Consider the following 18,070-nt stretch of genomic DNA (forward strand, 5'->3'; position numbering starts at 1 on the left):
ACGGCCTTATTAATAACCTCCGTGACGGAGGGATTATCCCGCTAGGAAGATATCCAAGAACGAAGGAAACGAGTCCTGGTTGAGGCGAAGAGCCGCGTGAGAGCCAGGAGATAGTGGACACGGCATTTCACTTAATGATAACCCGTCTCCTTTTGCTCCTCCTTCGCCCCCACCCTCGACTCCCGCGCCTTTCTCAACCTGGACGATCCAGAGGACCGCGAGAAGACCGGACTCTCTTCTTCTTCTTCTTCTTGTTCTGCGTTCGTCTGTCCTTGCTTCTATCGTCAGCCCGATCTCACCGACGCAGAAATGCCACATTGGACTCCTTTTTGCCCTTTCTATGAATATTGCTTTATGATGGATATTCTTCTCGGTTTCTATACCTGGATCGTGAGAATATAACATGCTACAGCTTTAGACAGTTTTCTTTTTTTATTCCGGCAACTTTTTATTTCTCGAGTGATTCCGTTCGGTTGCTGCCGACTCACGATAGACCGGTACAATTATTCCAGACTAATTTAACTTATTTCCGATACTCGTTATGTCGATATATTAATTGATATATGTTACTTAATTTTGAAACAGTACATGTTAATTTGCATTTTATATTTTACGCGGCCAAGATCATCCGTAATATTTGTCACGTACATGAGATATAGAATATAAATTAAAAATAAATACTGTCAAATTAAATATATCGAATAAATCAAATCTAATTCGGATAATTGCGATCATCCATGATCCACTTAAGGATTACGAATAAAATTGAACATTGAACATGCACGATATAACGATAGGTCGCTCTGGAGCTGCAGAAACTAGACAAGTCTCATAAAATACGTCAATGTAACAAAGAAAAGCGAACGTTTCCCACGGTCAGACCGGATAACACGTATCCGAACAGAAAGTGGGGCGTGTCAACGGATCGGTTCTTTATTTTTTCCTCCATTCTCGGGCTATCTCTTTCCACAAAAGCTGAGGATCCTTTCGCGGCAGGAGAGCCGACATAACTTTATACTGGAAGGGATTTGCATGCGCGTGTGAAATCGGCTTGGTATCTCGTTACACAGTCAGAATCATCGTCGTTGCTGCTTTCGTCCTGACGGGCGACGAATCGAAATGTTCTCCTGTGTACCAGCCCTTAAACATCGTCAATGCAACATTGACAAACTAGGTATGCAAATACCTACTGCAAATACCCGGGGTAACGGCCGGCGATCAAAAGTCATGTAATGGTATGGCCACCATCAAGGCAAATGGCCGTGGCGTGGGTGTAGCGGAACGTTGGCGTGGATGAGAGGAGGATAACCGCGAACAGTGCGAGCAAGAAATCGCGACGGTCCCGTAGTACGAACAACGCTGTTCCGGCTGGGCATCGTTTCACAGCCACGTCAACGCGCGCGAGCTCGATATCTCAGCCCCGAAAGAATTTATCAAGTACAATCCGGTGATCGATCGAGCGGACTATGAGTACGGTGTCGTTACCGGTCAGAAGGGAATAATCGTTCGTTTGAGACCGAATGTTTCAAAGGAACGCTAGATTGATGCCATTACTTTCATCGGGACACTCGAAGAAGCTTGGCTTTCTTCGGAGAATTCATGAAACGAGGCTCAAACCTGTGAGACCTAGAAGTCCAGAAGAAAGATAACATCGAATAGAATCCTCGTTGCGTCTTCTAGTTCTTACTTCGCGTTTAACTTAGTCGTTTCCCGAGTACCAGAAGATCCTCCGGTACGTAGGATCGTCGCCACAGAAGATTTGAGCAGAGAGTAGCCAGGTCGTAAAATTTCAGAATCGCGGAAAAGATTCATCGAGATCGTTACCGATGCTGCCGGTCTCGTAGCTAATTGCCTCTTCAATCGTGCACCGGGCCGGTTCGATGTGCCTGTTTCGAAGGAATCCTCGCGAAACGGACAGCGATCTCTTACGGCGAAGGAGAAAGAGAATTCCGGTGCGTGGATCGTTCTGTTCGTTACAAGCCAGCAGCATGGAAGAAAAAAAAAACGGTCGCTCGTAAAACTACCAAATCGTAAAGAACGTCTCCGGGAATCATTAGTATACAACGTACAAGTATCCTCGCATAACTAAGCGGGCGAGTTTGGTCCCTGCGTCGCGTCTCTGGCCACTCTAGCCGCGCCACTTACCTTCTTCGCGCACGGTCGACAGATAATAACGTGAAGAAGAAACTAGTTGCCTCCGTACGATCCTCCCTCGTTTCTCTTTCCTTCTAGGAGTTGGCTCTGGTACGTGGCGGGCACGGATTCCTCGCGCTGAGAGCGGTTAGCGCAAGCAAACGCGCGTGGAATGCCGGCAAAACCGTCGCGTGCGATGCGATCGCCTTGGTCTAGCCGAGCATTCGCCGCGAGGAATCGGCCACGGATGGCGGTGCCGCGACAGCATGAATCCCCGCGTGTAAATTCGGAGTATGCGGCGATACTAGCGATCAGCTTGGTATTTTCGCGCGAACGCCGCGCTATAATTGATTTCTTATTTACCGGCGGTAAGAGTTCCCGGAAGCGGCGCCGTTTTGTCAGATCGCGAACGTCTGCGTGTCGTTCCTTCGTGAACAAATCGAGGAGAAAGAGGATTCGTGAAGCGATCCTCGCTTCGATGGAAGAATTCGCGGTAATTTGCGACTTTTTACCGAGGTACGGGTATCGCCGCTTCGTGATGCTGCACACGGGGTGTCTGATGTAACTGGTACCGTGAAACTTTAAGTTATTGTTCTAACTGTTTTTCAGCAGCACGTGTGCATTAGGTGTTTTCTGTTTTAATATCGTGTCAGATGGGAGATTTAGTTTTTTCGGCAGTTGTTTTGAAGTAATGCGGCAACACGTTTTATGTGTTATGTTTGCACTTTATCTAACTTTTACTGACTGTCTTTCGATGTGTGATCTCTTTTATCCTTACGAGAATACTCTCATATTCTTATAAAATGAACCATTTATATCAAATAACCTACATTATCCATTGACGCAATGACAACTTCCACGTTTAGCCACTACAACGTGTATTAAACCTCCAAAGGATCATTAGCACGATACAATTCAAACTTTGTCACAAGTATGGTTCATCTTTTGCGAATCTAATCTTCATATCACAAGAGAACAGATTCAAATACCAAATTCTCAGCCATAAATCAGCCTTTTGCCTTCTAAAAATAATTTTTCAACGAAAAATTACTGGAATATTAAAAAATCCCATTTAACTCGAAAACTTTCTAAGCTATCAACATAAAGTCCTCACGTCGGACGCGTATCACAGCCAGAGGCTTCCGTGCGTGCGCGAAAGGAAGAGAGAGAGAGAGAGAGAGGCGGAGGCGGCGAGAGCAACCATCGTGTTGCATATTTTACATTCTGCTGACGTTCGTGCCGGACACAGTTCGTTCTCGTACACGCGGAGTGTCGGCAAAAAGTATGGTGGTTCCGAGGCGAACGGCAGGACCAGGGGCCCCCGCAGCCGGGTCACCAGTTTTGTACTTTTTGCCCGGCGAGGCGGTGGCTGGGGCAGCTGTGGTTGCGGCTGCGGCTGCGGCGGCACCGTTCGCTCGGTATGCGTGCCAGGACATCTTTTGACCCGCGAGGACCTCGTCCCTAATTTGTGATTCCGTTCGTCTCCGGACGCACCATGACTACGTTCTTTTGCTTTCCATCAACTTGCTTCTAGTTCGCCAGAAGTCTTTCGCTAACCGCTGTTTCCGGAAACTTTTTCAAATTGGAAGCCCACTGCTTTTACCCCGTCCTATTACTTTTAACAAGACATTACAGAGAGGAATTTCGGAAAGAGTGAGTTTGATGAATTTTTTTTTTAGGAAACTGAAACACGAATCACATGTAAAAATTGCACATTTCTTATTAGAATATTATGTTATATGAATAGCAAATTAATTTAGGTTACCTAAGTTATTACTGAATATATAAACAATCCTATTATATACATAGATAGGAATTAAGTAATTTATTCAATATAGGTATAGTTAGTAACCTGTGGAGTTAAATCACATAAGATCCTAGTACTTCCATGGATATGCAAGTCATCGGATTAGGATTCCCATTGAAAGTATCTGGAATTTGTTAAAATTATATGTTTCAAGATATTTGGCAGTAATGGAAAGGTAAATTACACGACACGGTAATGCATACAAGTGGGAAAACACAGATTATTAACATCCGCGTGTGTAACACCTCGGTACTTGATAAACTTCGCTACTATACAGTTCCATGCTTCTTAACTTTGCTAAAAAACTGAAAAATGTTGAAAGGTTTGAGTGGCCCTAATTCGATAGCCGGAGGCGGTACATGAAAATTAATATAAAATACTTGGTAGCTTCTGTACTGAGTTAACGACAACTCGAGCCAAGGTAATTGGTCAAAGTGAAAGAGCTTAAGCCTGATTGTTATAGCGATCGTGCAGACGGTTGCTGGCAGCGAGCATAAAACAGTGTGCTTCCAGTTAATTTATGAAATTAATAATGAGAATGCTGAACAGGCTGGCGTTGCGTAACACGAATGGATACGTGGTTCAGCTTAATTAGTAGTTACAGTCGATTACAACGTCTTGACGACCGTGCACTCGGCTTCTTCCTCGGTAATTCCTCAGAGAACGTTCCACCGTCGCAAGAACTGCCGGCGGTAAATTGGAAAAGATAATAAAACGGGTTTACGCAGACTCTTCTATAACCACGATTTTTCCGACGTTTTGTCCGATAAAATTGACGATAGTGTTAGAATCAAAACGATTCCGCTATTCGCAACAACGTAACCGTCTCCATCACGAGAACTTGTCATTAATAACTCGCGGTTCAATTTATTTTCTTCGCTTCGTGTCATTAACGATCTACGTAATTTTCATATTCTACATCATAGCTATTCTACTCCAATATACCGATAAGAAGAATCTCTATTCATACTTGTAGTTTGACGAAAAATAACGTTTTTGCCATTCAATTACCTCAAAGGAGGATCGGGGTCGTATCAAGACATATCCATCGCGGTGATCGCGTTCCTCGATCGTTGGATCATCAACGTCGGGGCAGATGCACGTTCGCCAAATGTCGGTGGCCAGGCCGGCTCGAAAATTTTATTTAATATGAAATAAAACGCATTCCCGCGTGCTGTGCGTGCCAACGACGACGAGGAGGGCATCGACGCGGTCGCATCCTCTCGCGGCCATTGTGTTTCTCCTGTTTGCCGGTTCACTCGGACGTAGGTATCCACGGATCGTCGCGGGTTCTCAACCTCCCGGTTCTTCTACGTTTTCCCGCGACAGAAACAAACGAATCCGCTTCCGCCACGCGAAAAAGGGCGCGAGCTACTGTGTAGTTGAGCCGTACGCTCCTGTCCTGCTTACCCGGCCACGGAATTACGTGCACGCAAGTCCCGTGCACCTGCCGTGCGGAAATTTCTCGACGAGCGGACTTTCAAGACCTCGAACGTCGCATTTTCGAACCGTTATGTCGGCGATGATAAATATTCAATCGTGTATGGACGGAAGAGATATTTGTGAATTCTAATACGAAGTGTAAAAGTTGCGGAAAGCAGATCATATTAGACGTAAGTCTGATATCTACGTGATGTCTGATGGTTTAATTGAAATCACAGGAGATAGCTACACGTGTAGACACAGATTACAGATATACACTTGATTTCCTTAATCTTAAACAAGATAATATCAAATACATAGTACCGTAAAACCACCAACCAATTATTCTTATTCAAAAGATTATCATCACGTTTCCTTCATTTTTTATGGACCACCGTTCAATGAATCAAACAACATCATCTACGGGGTAAAGAATATTTCCTGTTTGTTAATTTCAGTCCAAGAAATCGAATGTCCTTCTGTCTCGATTAATAAACATATGATGAGAGAACCCCTGACTGGTTGACGTTTCTTCGTGAGACCCGTGCACCGGCATAAAACATATACATGTTGCGTAGCTCGGAGAGAAGGACACTGTCGCCACTAGCAAAAACACTATTGAGTTAATCAACTAATTTATAATTAAAATTCCACGCTGCAAGTCGGCGGGAGTCTCCGGTCGCCACTGTCTCGCTGCGAGTTGCGCAAGAAGCGAGTCTACTGGGTCCAGTGGCCGTGGTTTCGCAGTAATCGCCATCAAATTCATAGAACACCAATTAACCCCTCATCGACGCTCACGAGCCAACCTCTTGTTTGGTTCGTTGCCTCTTCCCGTCTACCTCGAACAGCTGGAAAAAGTCGACCTAGTTCCGATGCTCGAGTTTAGACTCGTTCCGACTAGCGGTTCCTCTGTTTCCTTTTCATCGCGTTTCGTGCTCGATGCTTCTTGTCGGTGGTTCGTTATAGAAACTGCAGAATGGCAGACGTTTTTCGTGGAAAAGAATTGAGGCTCGAGTCTCAGAGTATTCCTTTGAATGTCTCTCGAGGATTTCTCTAAAGGATAATCTTTGACATTTTTTTTTTACTATCCTCTGTTACTCGGAGAAAGCGGTATCTTCGGCTGACTACATCGTCGATTTATGTTAGCGACGATATGAAAAATACGCTATGGAGCTGTTGGAACATTCAGGAAGAGCCTGGAGAAACCAACGAAGCGGCGATACGAGGCACGCCGCTTCTGGAGTCCTTGTCACTTGTCATGGTCCGACGAACACGTTGCTGAGATCGCATTAATTACACGTATTAGAGCCTCCAGTTTTCCTCCCGTCTATCTCGCGCCACCCACATAGACGCAGGATTCTTGTTGCTCCGTTGTATGGCAGGCTCTTCGTTCGTCGAGGTCCTTAACCTTTCAAGCACCTTTCAAGATTTCGCGGAAATTTATCGTCACGATTTATTTCGACAAAACATGAATTAAATATTAGTTCCATTAAATTTCATCCATAATGTCGGACACAGAAAGAGAGAGAGAGAGAGAGAAAGAGAAACGGTGAGAGCACGGAAAAGCAGGATGAAATTTCGGAGCGGAAGAGGCAGAAGGTTCCCGCGGCGGTTTCTCTCGTTGAGAAAGGGTGGAAGGGGAGGAAAGAGAGGAACGGTCGAGTCCGCTCGGACGGGGAGGCGTCGGGCCCCGAACGGGCATAACGAGTTTTTGCCGTTGGAAATTTGTTAAGGGGAATGTAAAGAGAATAAGTGGCGATTCCCTTTCTCCCGTCCCTTCGTGTCTGACCGGCTGGTTCCCGTGGCGTATATAGGAGTCGCAGCCAGCCGGTCGCGGCCTGACTCGGTTGATTGACTCCCGGGAATTGGAGGCACGGGATACCAGAAACGAGCGGCGCTAGCTTAGCGAGACTTAAAAAGGAACTGGAGCCCGAGCATCGCGTATGTCTTTTTGCGATCGCGGCGACCCCCTTTAAGCGCGCGCGGATCGACGTGCTCGCGTTTCACGGTGTCTTTCGGCCCTCAGAAACGATCCGACCGACGACGATCGGCCGCCACTCCAACCGCGCCGCTGCTTTTCCTCTCTGCCGACCACTGCACAGGATATCTGGCTTCGTGTCTGTCTAGCCGCTTGTTCACCGGTCCCTGCTAGCCTCGTTTCGTTTCATCCATGGGAATCGATCTTTCGTGCCACGGTGCCGCGACCAGCTCTTTTATTCTAACCAGAACACACGAGACGAGAAACATTCAAATTCTTTCGTGTCGTAGTAAAACGTTCCAAGATTATCCATCGATCTATCCCCAAATCGTGTAAATTACTCGGAAGTCCGGACTAGCTGGAGAACTCGCGTTAATTAGACCAATTAATCGATGCCTTGATCAGGGCCCGGAATAAGGAGAAGTTGCGGACTGGCGAAGTGTCGCCAGAGTTTGGCGGCCTCTTATACGCTATGTCGAAGTGAGACGTTAAGTGCGGCTCGTACGTTTCGCTGGTCTCACAAATTCCCATTAGGCGCGACCCCCGATTCCTCGGACGGTGTTAAACGGCCGGCCGGGTTTTTCGTTGGATCGGCCGGCACGGCGTGTTGAATTCGGCGGATTCCAGGCGTCCGGAGGCACTGGCTCCCGGTCATTGTCACCGTTCTCGTCCGTATTAGTAGCGGCTGGCTTCACGGTCCGGGAGGGGCTTTGTGGAGATTAATTAGGGACGATGTTTTAGCAGCAAAAATGAGCCGGGGCAAGAAGCCGGCACCATCACCAGCCGCCTCGGATTCGCGCTAACTAACCGACCAACGCCGCTGATCGGCAGAGCGCCTGCTCGTCACTACCGACCGCAAGAACGTGCTACAAATTAAGCCCAGATCGGCAGAAACCATCTCGAAAATTCGGCCTCCTTCCTCTCTTCCTCCTATGCTTTCCTTTTCGCTGGACCGCTGTAAAGAGTCACTGCGTACGTCTAAGGAATTCCGCGGACCAGATCGAATCACGTGATACGATCCTTTAATTGCACCTCATCGATCGTTTATACGTTGAGAAAAATGTCTTTGCCAGTCTCATGGTTGTTTCGATGCGTGGATAAGTATGGAGTTGGAAATTTCTGTTAAGACGATGGTAAGAGTGATCTGAGTAAAGTCGAATCCTTTCTGAAGAATATGGCTGGCTCGGGCCTGATGTTGATGACGTTTACTACTTTGTTTAATAGCGTCGCTCGAGCTATCGAATATTATTTTTATATCGTATCATTCTATGTAATTATTAATATTTATTTCCTATGAAAAGTTGGAGGTACGTATTCTTTCTCTCTTTGCTGCCAGAAACGCAGAAAAGTTTCAGGATAATTATCTTCTAAATCAACAATTTCGAATTCTTCGTCATTTTATTACACTATCAAAGAGTTAACAGAATCCATCCGACTATAAAACTATCAATTGCAAATATTTTACGGCACGAACAATTTCCTAGCTTCGAAGACCAAAGAAAAATATTATATCTAAATATTAGAGACTCCTAGATATTTGCTGCAAAATTGCTTGCTACGATTTTACGAGCGCGAGTACTTTCCACATGGAAGCTTTAAAAATCTTCGTAAATTTGAAAATCTCGATTCGTGGTGGAAAATATAGTCGACGAGGACGTTCGTGGGTGCCAGAAGCGACTCGATACTCGAGGAAGACGGGAGATGGCGAATTCCAGGGATCGACCTCGTTCAACGATTTCAACGACGATTTCGAAACGGTCGGTCGAAGAAGACCCGTGAATACGTCGGCGACCATCGCGGCGCTCAGGCGGGGTTTGTCTTTTGGCAACGTTGGAACGATTATCGTTGAATTTATCGCGCTCGTTCCGTGTCATCGTGTCATTCATCGCGGAGACTATTCAGATCCGCGCGCCGTTTTATAGACGCGCTGCCAATTTTCACCCCCGACTTGTCACCATAATTTTTCCCTATATTTAAGACGTTGATCTCTCTCCGTGTTGTACACCTTTTACACTCCAGCTCGTTCGGTCGTTTCTAGACAACACGAATTATCGCGCCAATTTATTCTAGTGATAACGTGCTATCTTAACGTTTTTGTTCTTTTACTGGCTTTAATTAACCGTTGGTTCGTGGCGTGGTGTAATTAACGCTGGAAACAGTCGATATTTTTGTTAAATTACTTCTGCGAATTTTACTTTCGCGCTTATCACGTATAGGTAGATTAAATTTAACATAAATTTACCATTAGTGTATTGATACAAGATAAATGAATATACGAGTTAAATATTTCGAAGGACACAAATAGCATAACGTACATCGTAACGTACATTTCTATTCAGCTAAAATGTTTATTCACGAAAGCAGGCCACAATGAAACTAAACTTGATTTAAAGTAACGCTACTTGCATGTAAGGAATTGCAGTTAATAGTAGGTGTAACTCGAGATTATTTTTATATTAATGTATCACTCGAAACTTCGTCTCAATCTTTGTCTCACTTCAACACGTTTCCAATACGCTCAAATTGAATTCAAACCGTAACACACCTGTCCCGCTCCGTTCACGATCACTCCGGAAAATCTATAAAATATTTCTTTTGATAAAATCTAGCAAATCGTTGTACAACGTTGAGGACATGTGCCACGCGTTATACAAACTAAATACATTTTTATACCAGCCATACCAGTATAACTATAAATCATTAGATCTAATTAGCTGATGAGTAAAATATTGTCTTAAATTTACCTGACACCTCGCACACGGTTAGCAATCGTATTCCACGAACATTGTCGCGATGTGTTTGTCGCGTTATGTGAATCCGCGTTACAGAGAGCTATACACGAATCTATACTACAATACCTATCGTGGTTGATCGTAGTTATCCCTTGAGTAGCTTCGTGGCATCAGCAGGAAGCGGTTGCCGGCGCCTTTATCGATCGATTCGCCGTGTCGATCGGCAGCCGAGGCGCTAATGGGTTAGTCAGCTCGAACACGACTCGAGGTACGGCTACGGCCGCGAAAAATTCTCCGCTCTTTCTCTCGCTCCTCTGAACGCGACTGCAACATATGTAAATGGCGCGCGGGAGAGTAGCGCAACGGCGGCGGCAGAACGCACACTCGCCGCTCTCTCACGTGTTCTCGGACCCGTTTCTCCAGCGTGCTATCTCTCGCTAGCTCGCGCGGAGACGCCAAGTCGCGCCTGCCGCCTAGGAATAATAAATAGAGATAGAGGAGCGTAGATAGCCGGCATGGGCCAGGGGGAGGTCGCGTATCCTGCCCACGCAGAGATTATCTCGAGGAATTATGAGTGACCGCTCTGGCTTCTAGGTTATGTAAAACAGACATGACTATCGACGCTGTTCGTCCGTGAAATGGGCGATGGTTCTGGGTACGAGTTGTACAGACGCTTGATCGGTTGTCAAGGGTAGAGGGTTGAATCTTCCAGTCGATGTGGGAAGGGTTGAAGTTGTTGCGGAAAAAGGGAAGAATTCATTTTGTGAAATTGTTTCAGCTTCAACTGGCATCTTTGGCTTGTAAATAATTACATCAGATTTTATTAAGGGATTATTTAATTTTCAAATATTCATTGTTAGTGGTATTCTATGTACCGCTAATCACCACTGATAGTTGACTAAAATACAAAATGTGAATTAAAATACAGTAGTCTAAAATGTTAAAGATCCAAGTTTTGGGTTGTCTGTGATTCAAAGATATTGAGTACTAAATGGAAGAATGTAAATTAGTCGTGTCAAACAATGCCACGAATATCAAAGACCATTTCAACAATTATCTCTTTAGTGTTTTCAGACAAGGCAAATAATTAATTCTTGTACTTCATCCTTATTCAACTATATTGCTCAACGTCTCTTTCCTTCGTCAATCATCTGTCAACAACCAGACATTTCATAGCTTATGTATTTCTTTCAATCGGCGTAATTTATGGGGTTACTTCGCGCGAACGCAGTCATCGTAACAATAGAAAAAAAGCGGAGCACGACGTCAACCGTCCGTGAAACTTTCACGCTTGTAATTTGTCGCTCTTTATATTATTCTGTTGTACGGTCAAGCACGGTCACACTCATTTTGTAATCGTTCAATATCACGATGACGATCGGCAGCGATCATCAGATCGAATTATCGTGTTGGTTAATCGCTGGAGATCTCGATTATCTTCGCGATTAAAAGCTGCGAGCTTCCATTCCAATGGCATCTCGGCTCGATTGCAATTCCTTTCCTTCCGTCTTGCTCTATCTGCCTTATTTCTCGCTTCTATCCCTCCGCTCTATTGCTTTTCTTGTCGCTGGAAAAACAGGCGAATCGACGGTTCGCCTTCCGTCGTACGTTTCAATTAAACGCAACAAAAGGCGAAGGAACGGATTTTCGCATTTTTACAAGAGCCGAGGTCGGGAACGACGGCACACCGGGTAATTGCGACTTTTATCCTCGCGGCCGTATGGCGCGGCACACCGTGAAGAGAAGAATGCCATTCGCGCTCTTAATCCCCTTTTCCACGGAGCCACGGAAAGTCAGTTTTTCGTCGTGAAACGCTCTTTAGCGCCAAGAAGGCAATTAGCTCGGAATTAGCCGTGCATTCTGTCAATTTTCCCATTTATGCATCGCTCTATCTTCCTTTCCTTTTTCACGCGTAACGTCGTTCAACGGGTGACTTCTCACCCTTTGACAGTGATCGAGAAAGAGAGAAGCGGCGAGAGTTATTTAAAATTGCTAAAACGGCGAACATTATGTTGGTACATTATTGTGAGAAATATATAATTGGCATTTTGGTGTAGAAAAGAAGGGCACGATGAGTGAATGTAATTTTTATATATAATCATCGTGGAAAATGAAAATTCGACTAAAGCTTCTCTCTTTCTTTTGTTTCAGACGTCACGGGTAAGTGGACAAGCGAATTCTTTCTTCTTTCTATTCATTTATATTCTACTCCTTCGTCACCCCGGTTTCTTCTTTGTTCTTCGCTCTCTTTCTCGTGATCAAGGATCATCCGAAAACTCGACATGACCGGATCGATCCTTGCGGAAATCCATCCGTGCAATTGCCGTTCACGCACTTTAATGACCCTAATTAACTAAGTTATTCGTTACACTTGTAACTCCTGCGACTCGGCCGGCCACGCCGGTTTTCATGCAGCGTGTTCGATGAAATACCTCGTTTAACGAAACTAGTCGCTCGAACGATTTAATCGCGGCCACTGCTATCTTACCGATACTTCGACGTCGGTGTCGTGCATTTTTCACGTATTGTTATTCTGAAGTGTATACGACTATTTTTATTGATAATTATGCTCTTAAAAACTTTAAGATATCTTGAACCATTACTGTCCGAGTCAAATTCAACATTTTCTCGCGACTGGTTATAATAATTGGTAAAATTCAAGGCTGTTTATAATTGCGCTATATCATATCTCCATAATATGATAATATACGTACGTCTTGATATATGAGTCAATTAAAATCTAGAAATAGCACGCACTAAGGAATTAGCTTCAATATGGCCAACTTGAATTTCTATTAAACCTCGATTAAATTGAATTTTAATATCAAAGAATCTATTTCATATGTCAAAAGTACAAGAAATGGGGGAAAATATAATGACGAGTCTAGTGGTCTGCTACAAGTAACGAGACTAAAAATATGCAATAGAATTTTAGAAATGAATTTGTTGACTAGGTACTTATTATTCATTACTAACGGTAGCCATATGCTTATTACATGTTAAATGAATATAGCAAGAAGTAAAAGCGATGGACTACAACTAAATACCATTATCAAATTTGCAAGTAGCATTGTAAACAGATAATTTGCAATTTCATAATCTACAAAATCTTTTCATTGCCAACACGTTTCCACTAATAGTATCTTCAAATACGAACATGGCTAGTTCGATGGCAATGATATAATTAGTACCAAATAACAAAGTTCCAAGTATTTCAAAAGAATGACAGTGGCTGTTCTAGAACGATCGTGAAGCGATCCACGTCTCGTACCGATGGTCTTTCGCGGAGCGTTTCTTCAACTCGGTTCTGTGCTGGCGCGCGCGCCGCGGTAACGAGCCGCTCCGGCGGCTTAATTAGATTAATTAGATTGCAGCCAAGGCAGATCGCGCGTTCCGAGATCTGTCGTGATCCGCGATCGCCTCTGCCAACGTTACGTTTTCATTTCTACGCGATTCTCGTTAGAGAATCGAACCGTGACCGAGCTCGTTTCCACACCAACTTTTTTTTTTTCATAATAATTCTCGACTGTAATTTCGTGTGCGTCTCGGTCCGGAAGGTTGGGGTTTTGTATTTTGTTATACCGATGGATTCATATGTCATTAACTTCCCAATTTTATTTCATATCATCTTAATAAAGTATATATTGTTCCGATTTCAATTCCATTTCAGATGGTGTTGATAATTTACTTCTAATTTCTGTTACGTTTCAGAATTACATGATTTCTACAGATTCCTTTGATTTGTGAAATATAAAACATAAATCACCATTTTAAACATCTGACGCCGAAATAAAGTCGATCGATTTGATCCCAAATATTTGAAATCCCTGGCAGAATTTCGTATTTATGCTGAATATTTCAATCGCCGCCACACGCAACTTCTCGATTTCGATCATTCCATCGACTTTGGTTATACGATTTTTGTCGCCTGGCCCGTTTCCCGGCCGGTTTCGCCGCATTTATAAATAGGTTTTTCAGACGCGTGTGGTATCGGTCGCGCTCGTCAGCATCGCGGCTGAATGCTAATTTTACTAAATCGTATATCAAAAGCGTAATCTACCGTGCGTCGCGCTGCACCGTGGAATCCTTAACGATGTAATTAATATGTAAACTGTAAAATGTGTACGGGCCCGAATCGATTCCTATAAATATGTATGCGACAGATCGGCCGGCGCATTCTTCGTTATAGTAACGTGTAGTTTTGCCGTCATATTTTTTTAACCATCGACCCGTGCGCGTCGATCACAAAATATATTCGCCGAGTATACCAAGTTTCCACTCGTGGCGTCTTTCGACGCTTCGGTAAGAAAGAGCAGTTCCGTTGATCCCGTACTTTAATAACGATACGTCGAATCTTTGACGTCGATGAATTTTTATCCATGAATATTTATGCTTTCAACGTTCCTACGAGCACAATGTGGCATGTTCGACGCGTCGTCTACGCGATTTTCGCGCTTCTTCGAGGAAGAAACGCCCTCGAGTCACGAATTATCGTGGATTATTCATTCGGTCGTATATCAGACTCATTGCGTGGTCGCGCGACGTAATTAATATATAAATGGCTAAAGGTGGTGCCCAGGAACGTAGTCGTCTATAAATATTTATGCATTGTATTATTCAGTCGGTGAAACGAGCCGGATAACGACGACGCGGTGCCGCGGGTAATCTCGAAGAATAGAAAAGGCGGATTGCGTGGGTAATAATTTTGTGACGGCAAGTGTGTGGAAAAAGGACGAGTCCTCGTACAATCTTGACCTTACTTTAGTCCTTACTTTATAAGGAATCATCCTCGTTCTATGATGATAAATTTTCTAATTATCGAATATTTCGATTATTTTCGCTTGTCCTTAAAACGAGTAAAATCGCGAAGGAACGAATGACTGAGAACTTGAAAATTTCGCACCTGTTTCGCACGAATATCGAACTACAAATCGATAACGAAGAAGGGTTATCGATAGAATTTGATCAGCGTACACGTCAAAAGATGGTGTACAAGCGGCTGAAAGGAGGAGAGATCCAGAGAAGATTCGAAGCGTTGACTTCAGTCTCTCTTGCTTCTTGAACAGCGCAAAAAACATCCGCGCTGGGCCGACTTTTTGGTCGTTAATTAGTTGCATTTTTTTACGATCCCTGGCCGCGTTGCACACACGTGCAGCGTAACAGCTCGTCGGAAAGATGAGATACGAGACGAAAAGAAAAGGATAGAGGAAAAGATAGAACGAAAGAAACCAGAAGATGAGTAATGAAGAAAGGAAAGGAGAACGAAGATCAGGCAGAAAGACGTTAGTAGCGACGAGACTTAATTTTTAAAGCACGCTGCCCCGCGTCTGAATCGCATAATGTCCAGCATTGTGCGTTCCACGATCTTCTCACCGTTCTGATCGAGTCCCTTTGACAGACATATGCGGCAATCAGCGCGAAATACGCTCGCCATGTGGCGCGTTTAAGTGTAATTACCGGCCATGCTTCTAAGTATTCATTAACGGGTCCCGCGTGTCCCTTGTGGGAGCGACAGGTTAGATCGATGCCAGCGCGAGCTCGTCTGCATTGTGTCGAATCGCTCGCGACTCGATCATCCCGTCACTCCAAGGATAATTAAAAGACCATCTCAGGTGTTGATGTTAATGATCCTGGGAAAGCTGTACGAGAGTCTTGCCCTCTGAGAATCTCGTTGGAAATTATGCTCCATTCCATAGAATTAATTCGAGGAAAGTATTTTTCATTATTGCTTCTTTTTATAGTATGCATTCAACTTTTTTCTATTCAAATTTAACTTCAACCGAAAGTTTCTTCTTTATGCAAACATAAACGATCCAAGCACCCTCATTTTCATTCATGCTAATAGCAATATCGTGCACCAAGCGTTAACACACCGAGCGCTATAAAACAAGGGTGAAAGAAATTGATTCTGTATGTATGGACAGCTTATCAGTAAGCCAAGGAATCGAAGCGTTTAGCGACGCATAATTCGCATTGGAATGAGCAATCTGAGCCGATAAGCGGAACACTTGAGGCCATCTGAAGCAGAAGGCAATTTGAAAAATGCTGACATTATGTACACGGAATAACAACCTGAATCGACGTTAAAACTCCATTCAGGCGCGTTCACGGTCAACATGGCATAACCATGTTCATAAGTACTTTCCTCCCTGGGATCGTCGTTTTCGAAGACACCTGCGTAACCGGCGAATCTCCACTTTACGTCTACCGTATTACCACTTTCTTCAAACGATACAAACCGATACATAGTATTATTTTAACGTGCAATAAAATCTGCATAAGGGTAGCCGGGTGGCTAAGGAAATGGCCCAGGATCCAGGATGGGATGGTGGGGTTAATTAAAAAATTCAGTAGCCAGGGTAAATGAGGAAAATTAAATTTTATGGGCACGTTAATCCCGTGGTGTGGGCACGTATTTATTGGCTACCGGGCTTCGATTGAACCTGACGTAATGGGAATGATTTTTGGGAAGGACCATCGGCCCACCGATAAGATAAGCATCCTATACTCGCTGGAGGGAGGGAGAGAGAGAGAGAGAGTGTGTGTGTGTGTGTGTGCTTACCTCTTTTTACCTCAAATACGGGCTCGCATACACCCGTCAGCGTTCCTCGACACCTCAGTCTATCCTCATCTTCTCCGTTCGTTCCTCGTGCTTCCTTCTCCTTTCACGATACCTCGAGCCAGGTCGGATAATAGCCGCCTGTTTGTCAGAAAATGCAATAATTAGAATGCAAATCTACTAGGTGCTCGATGTGTGTAAAACTTTATTCGGTACTACCTAGCCGATCATCCGCCTCTCTTCTTTACCCTTCCACCTGGAAACCTGTAAAATTTCCTGCTTCCGTATAAATCTATGCGTCGAAGATTAACCAACAATTCGGTTTAATCTGATTATTATATTCGGTAATTAATTACCGATTGTTTGGTAATTCGGATAATAAGAAATGGTGTTTCTCAAAATTATTCGCAGTTGATGTTGGTAATAAGAACTACGATAAGGGCAGACGTGGATTACATAAAACATCGTTTTAACATCATGTCTTTGGCGGTGCCTTCGCGATTGAAAATAATTAACTTCTTATTAACATCGTACTATAATTCTTGGATGGAGACTTTGAAAATCATGAAAACGTCTTCTGGTTTACGGCTTTAAAAAGCGGCCATAAATTCGCACGACAATAAGGTCCTTCAAAAGTTATTCGAACGGATGGACGCCTCTTCTGAGACGTTCGGATCTGAACGGCAGACCGCAACAGCTCGGTGAACGGCTCCGAGATACAGAGATTCTTACGAGCGGAAATACGACAGTATTAAAGTCGGTTTTACATCGGCCAGGAATGGATACGAGCCGGTTAACGTCGTTCGTAGCGGGGATTTCCCTTCGCGCTCCTATCGCTCGGTCCCCGCCGGATTTGTCCCTAATAGTGATTCTTACGAGTTTCGAGGCATCGCGGAGTTTCCCGATGCCCCGAACGGTCCCTTAAACGACTGTTTGCTCCGCTTATGCTCGGAACGATCGCAAGAAGTCGTCTTCGCCCGCATTGTAATATTTAGTAGGCGATAAAGGTATCGAGAAATTTGGTTGAATCGAAGGGAAGTTTCTGAGATGCTTTGACACGAACATGGTTGCTTAAAGCGAGTAATTAATAACCTCTATAGTTGGAATATATGTACGTAATATGCCTACGGTCTTTAGTCAAATGAAATAGCACTGTGGCGCTCGAAATAAAAAATAGGTAAATTTATTTCAATAGTCAATAATAAACAATGCTATGGCCATTATATCTTATATTAGAATACATATGTAATATAAGATAATCTCAAATGAAAATAATATACTTTCAATAATATGTAGAGTTCAAAAGAACTAAAAGATAAGTCAAAAACCTGACAGTTTCTAATCCTTCAGTTACCAATCAGCTCCATAGAAGATTAAGATATTCGAAATAAGGATACCTTCTGAAGCGTAAATAGAAATTCGAAGCATTTTGCAAGAAC

At 43.9% G+C, this 18,070-nt stretch overlaps 1 protein-coding gene across 6 annotated transcripts in view; it reads left to right on the forward strand.

Moving 5' to 3' along the window:
- The window catches only part of LOC132912407 (homeobox protein homothorax), a 502,412-nt gene that overhangs the window by 207,827 nt on the left and 276,515 nt on the right, over nt 1–18,070 (forward strand). For 4 of the 6 annotated variants that reach the window (XM_060969789.1, XM_060969791.1, XM_060969794.1 and 1 more), the window contains exon 8: nt 12,224–12,232. The exons of the other annotated variants lie outside the window; for them this stretch is intronic. In XM_060969789.1, coding sequence (XP_060825772.1) covers nt 12,224–12,232 — 9 coding nt within the window. The remainder of the gene's footprint in view (nt 1–12,223; nt 12,233–18,070) is intronic. 6 annotated transcript variants of the gene reach the window in all.

Source organism: Bombus pascuorum, chromosome 12, assembly GCF_905332965.1.
Source record: "Bombus pascuorum chromosome 12, iyBomPasc1.1, whole genome shotgun sequence".
Classification (NCBI taxonomy): domain Eukaryota; kingdom Metazoa; phylum Arthropoda; class Insecta; order Hymenoptera; family Apidae; genus Bombus; species Bombus pascuorum.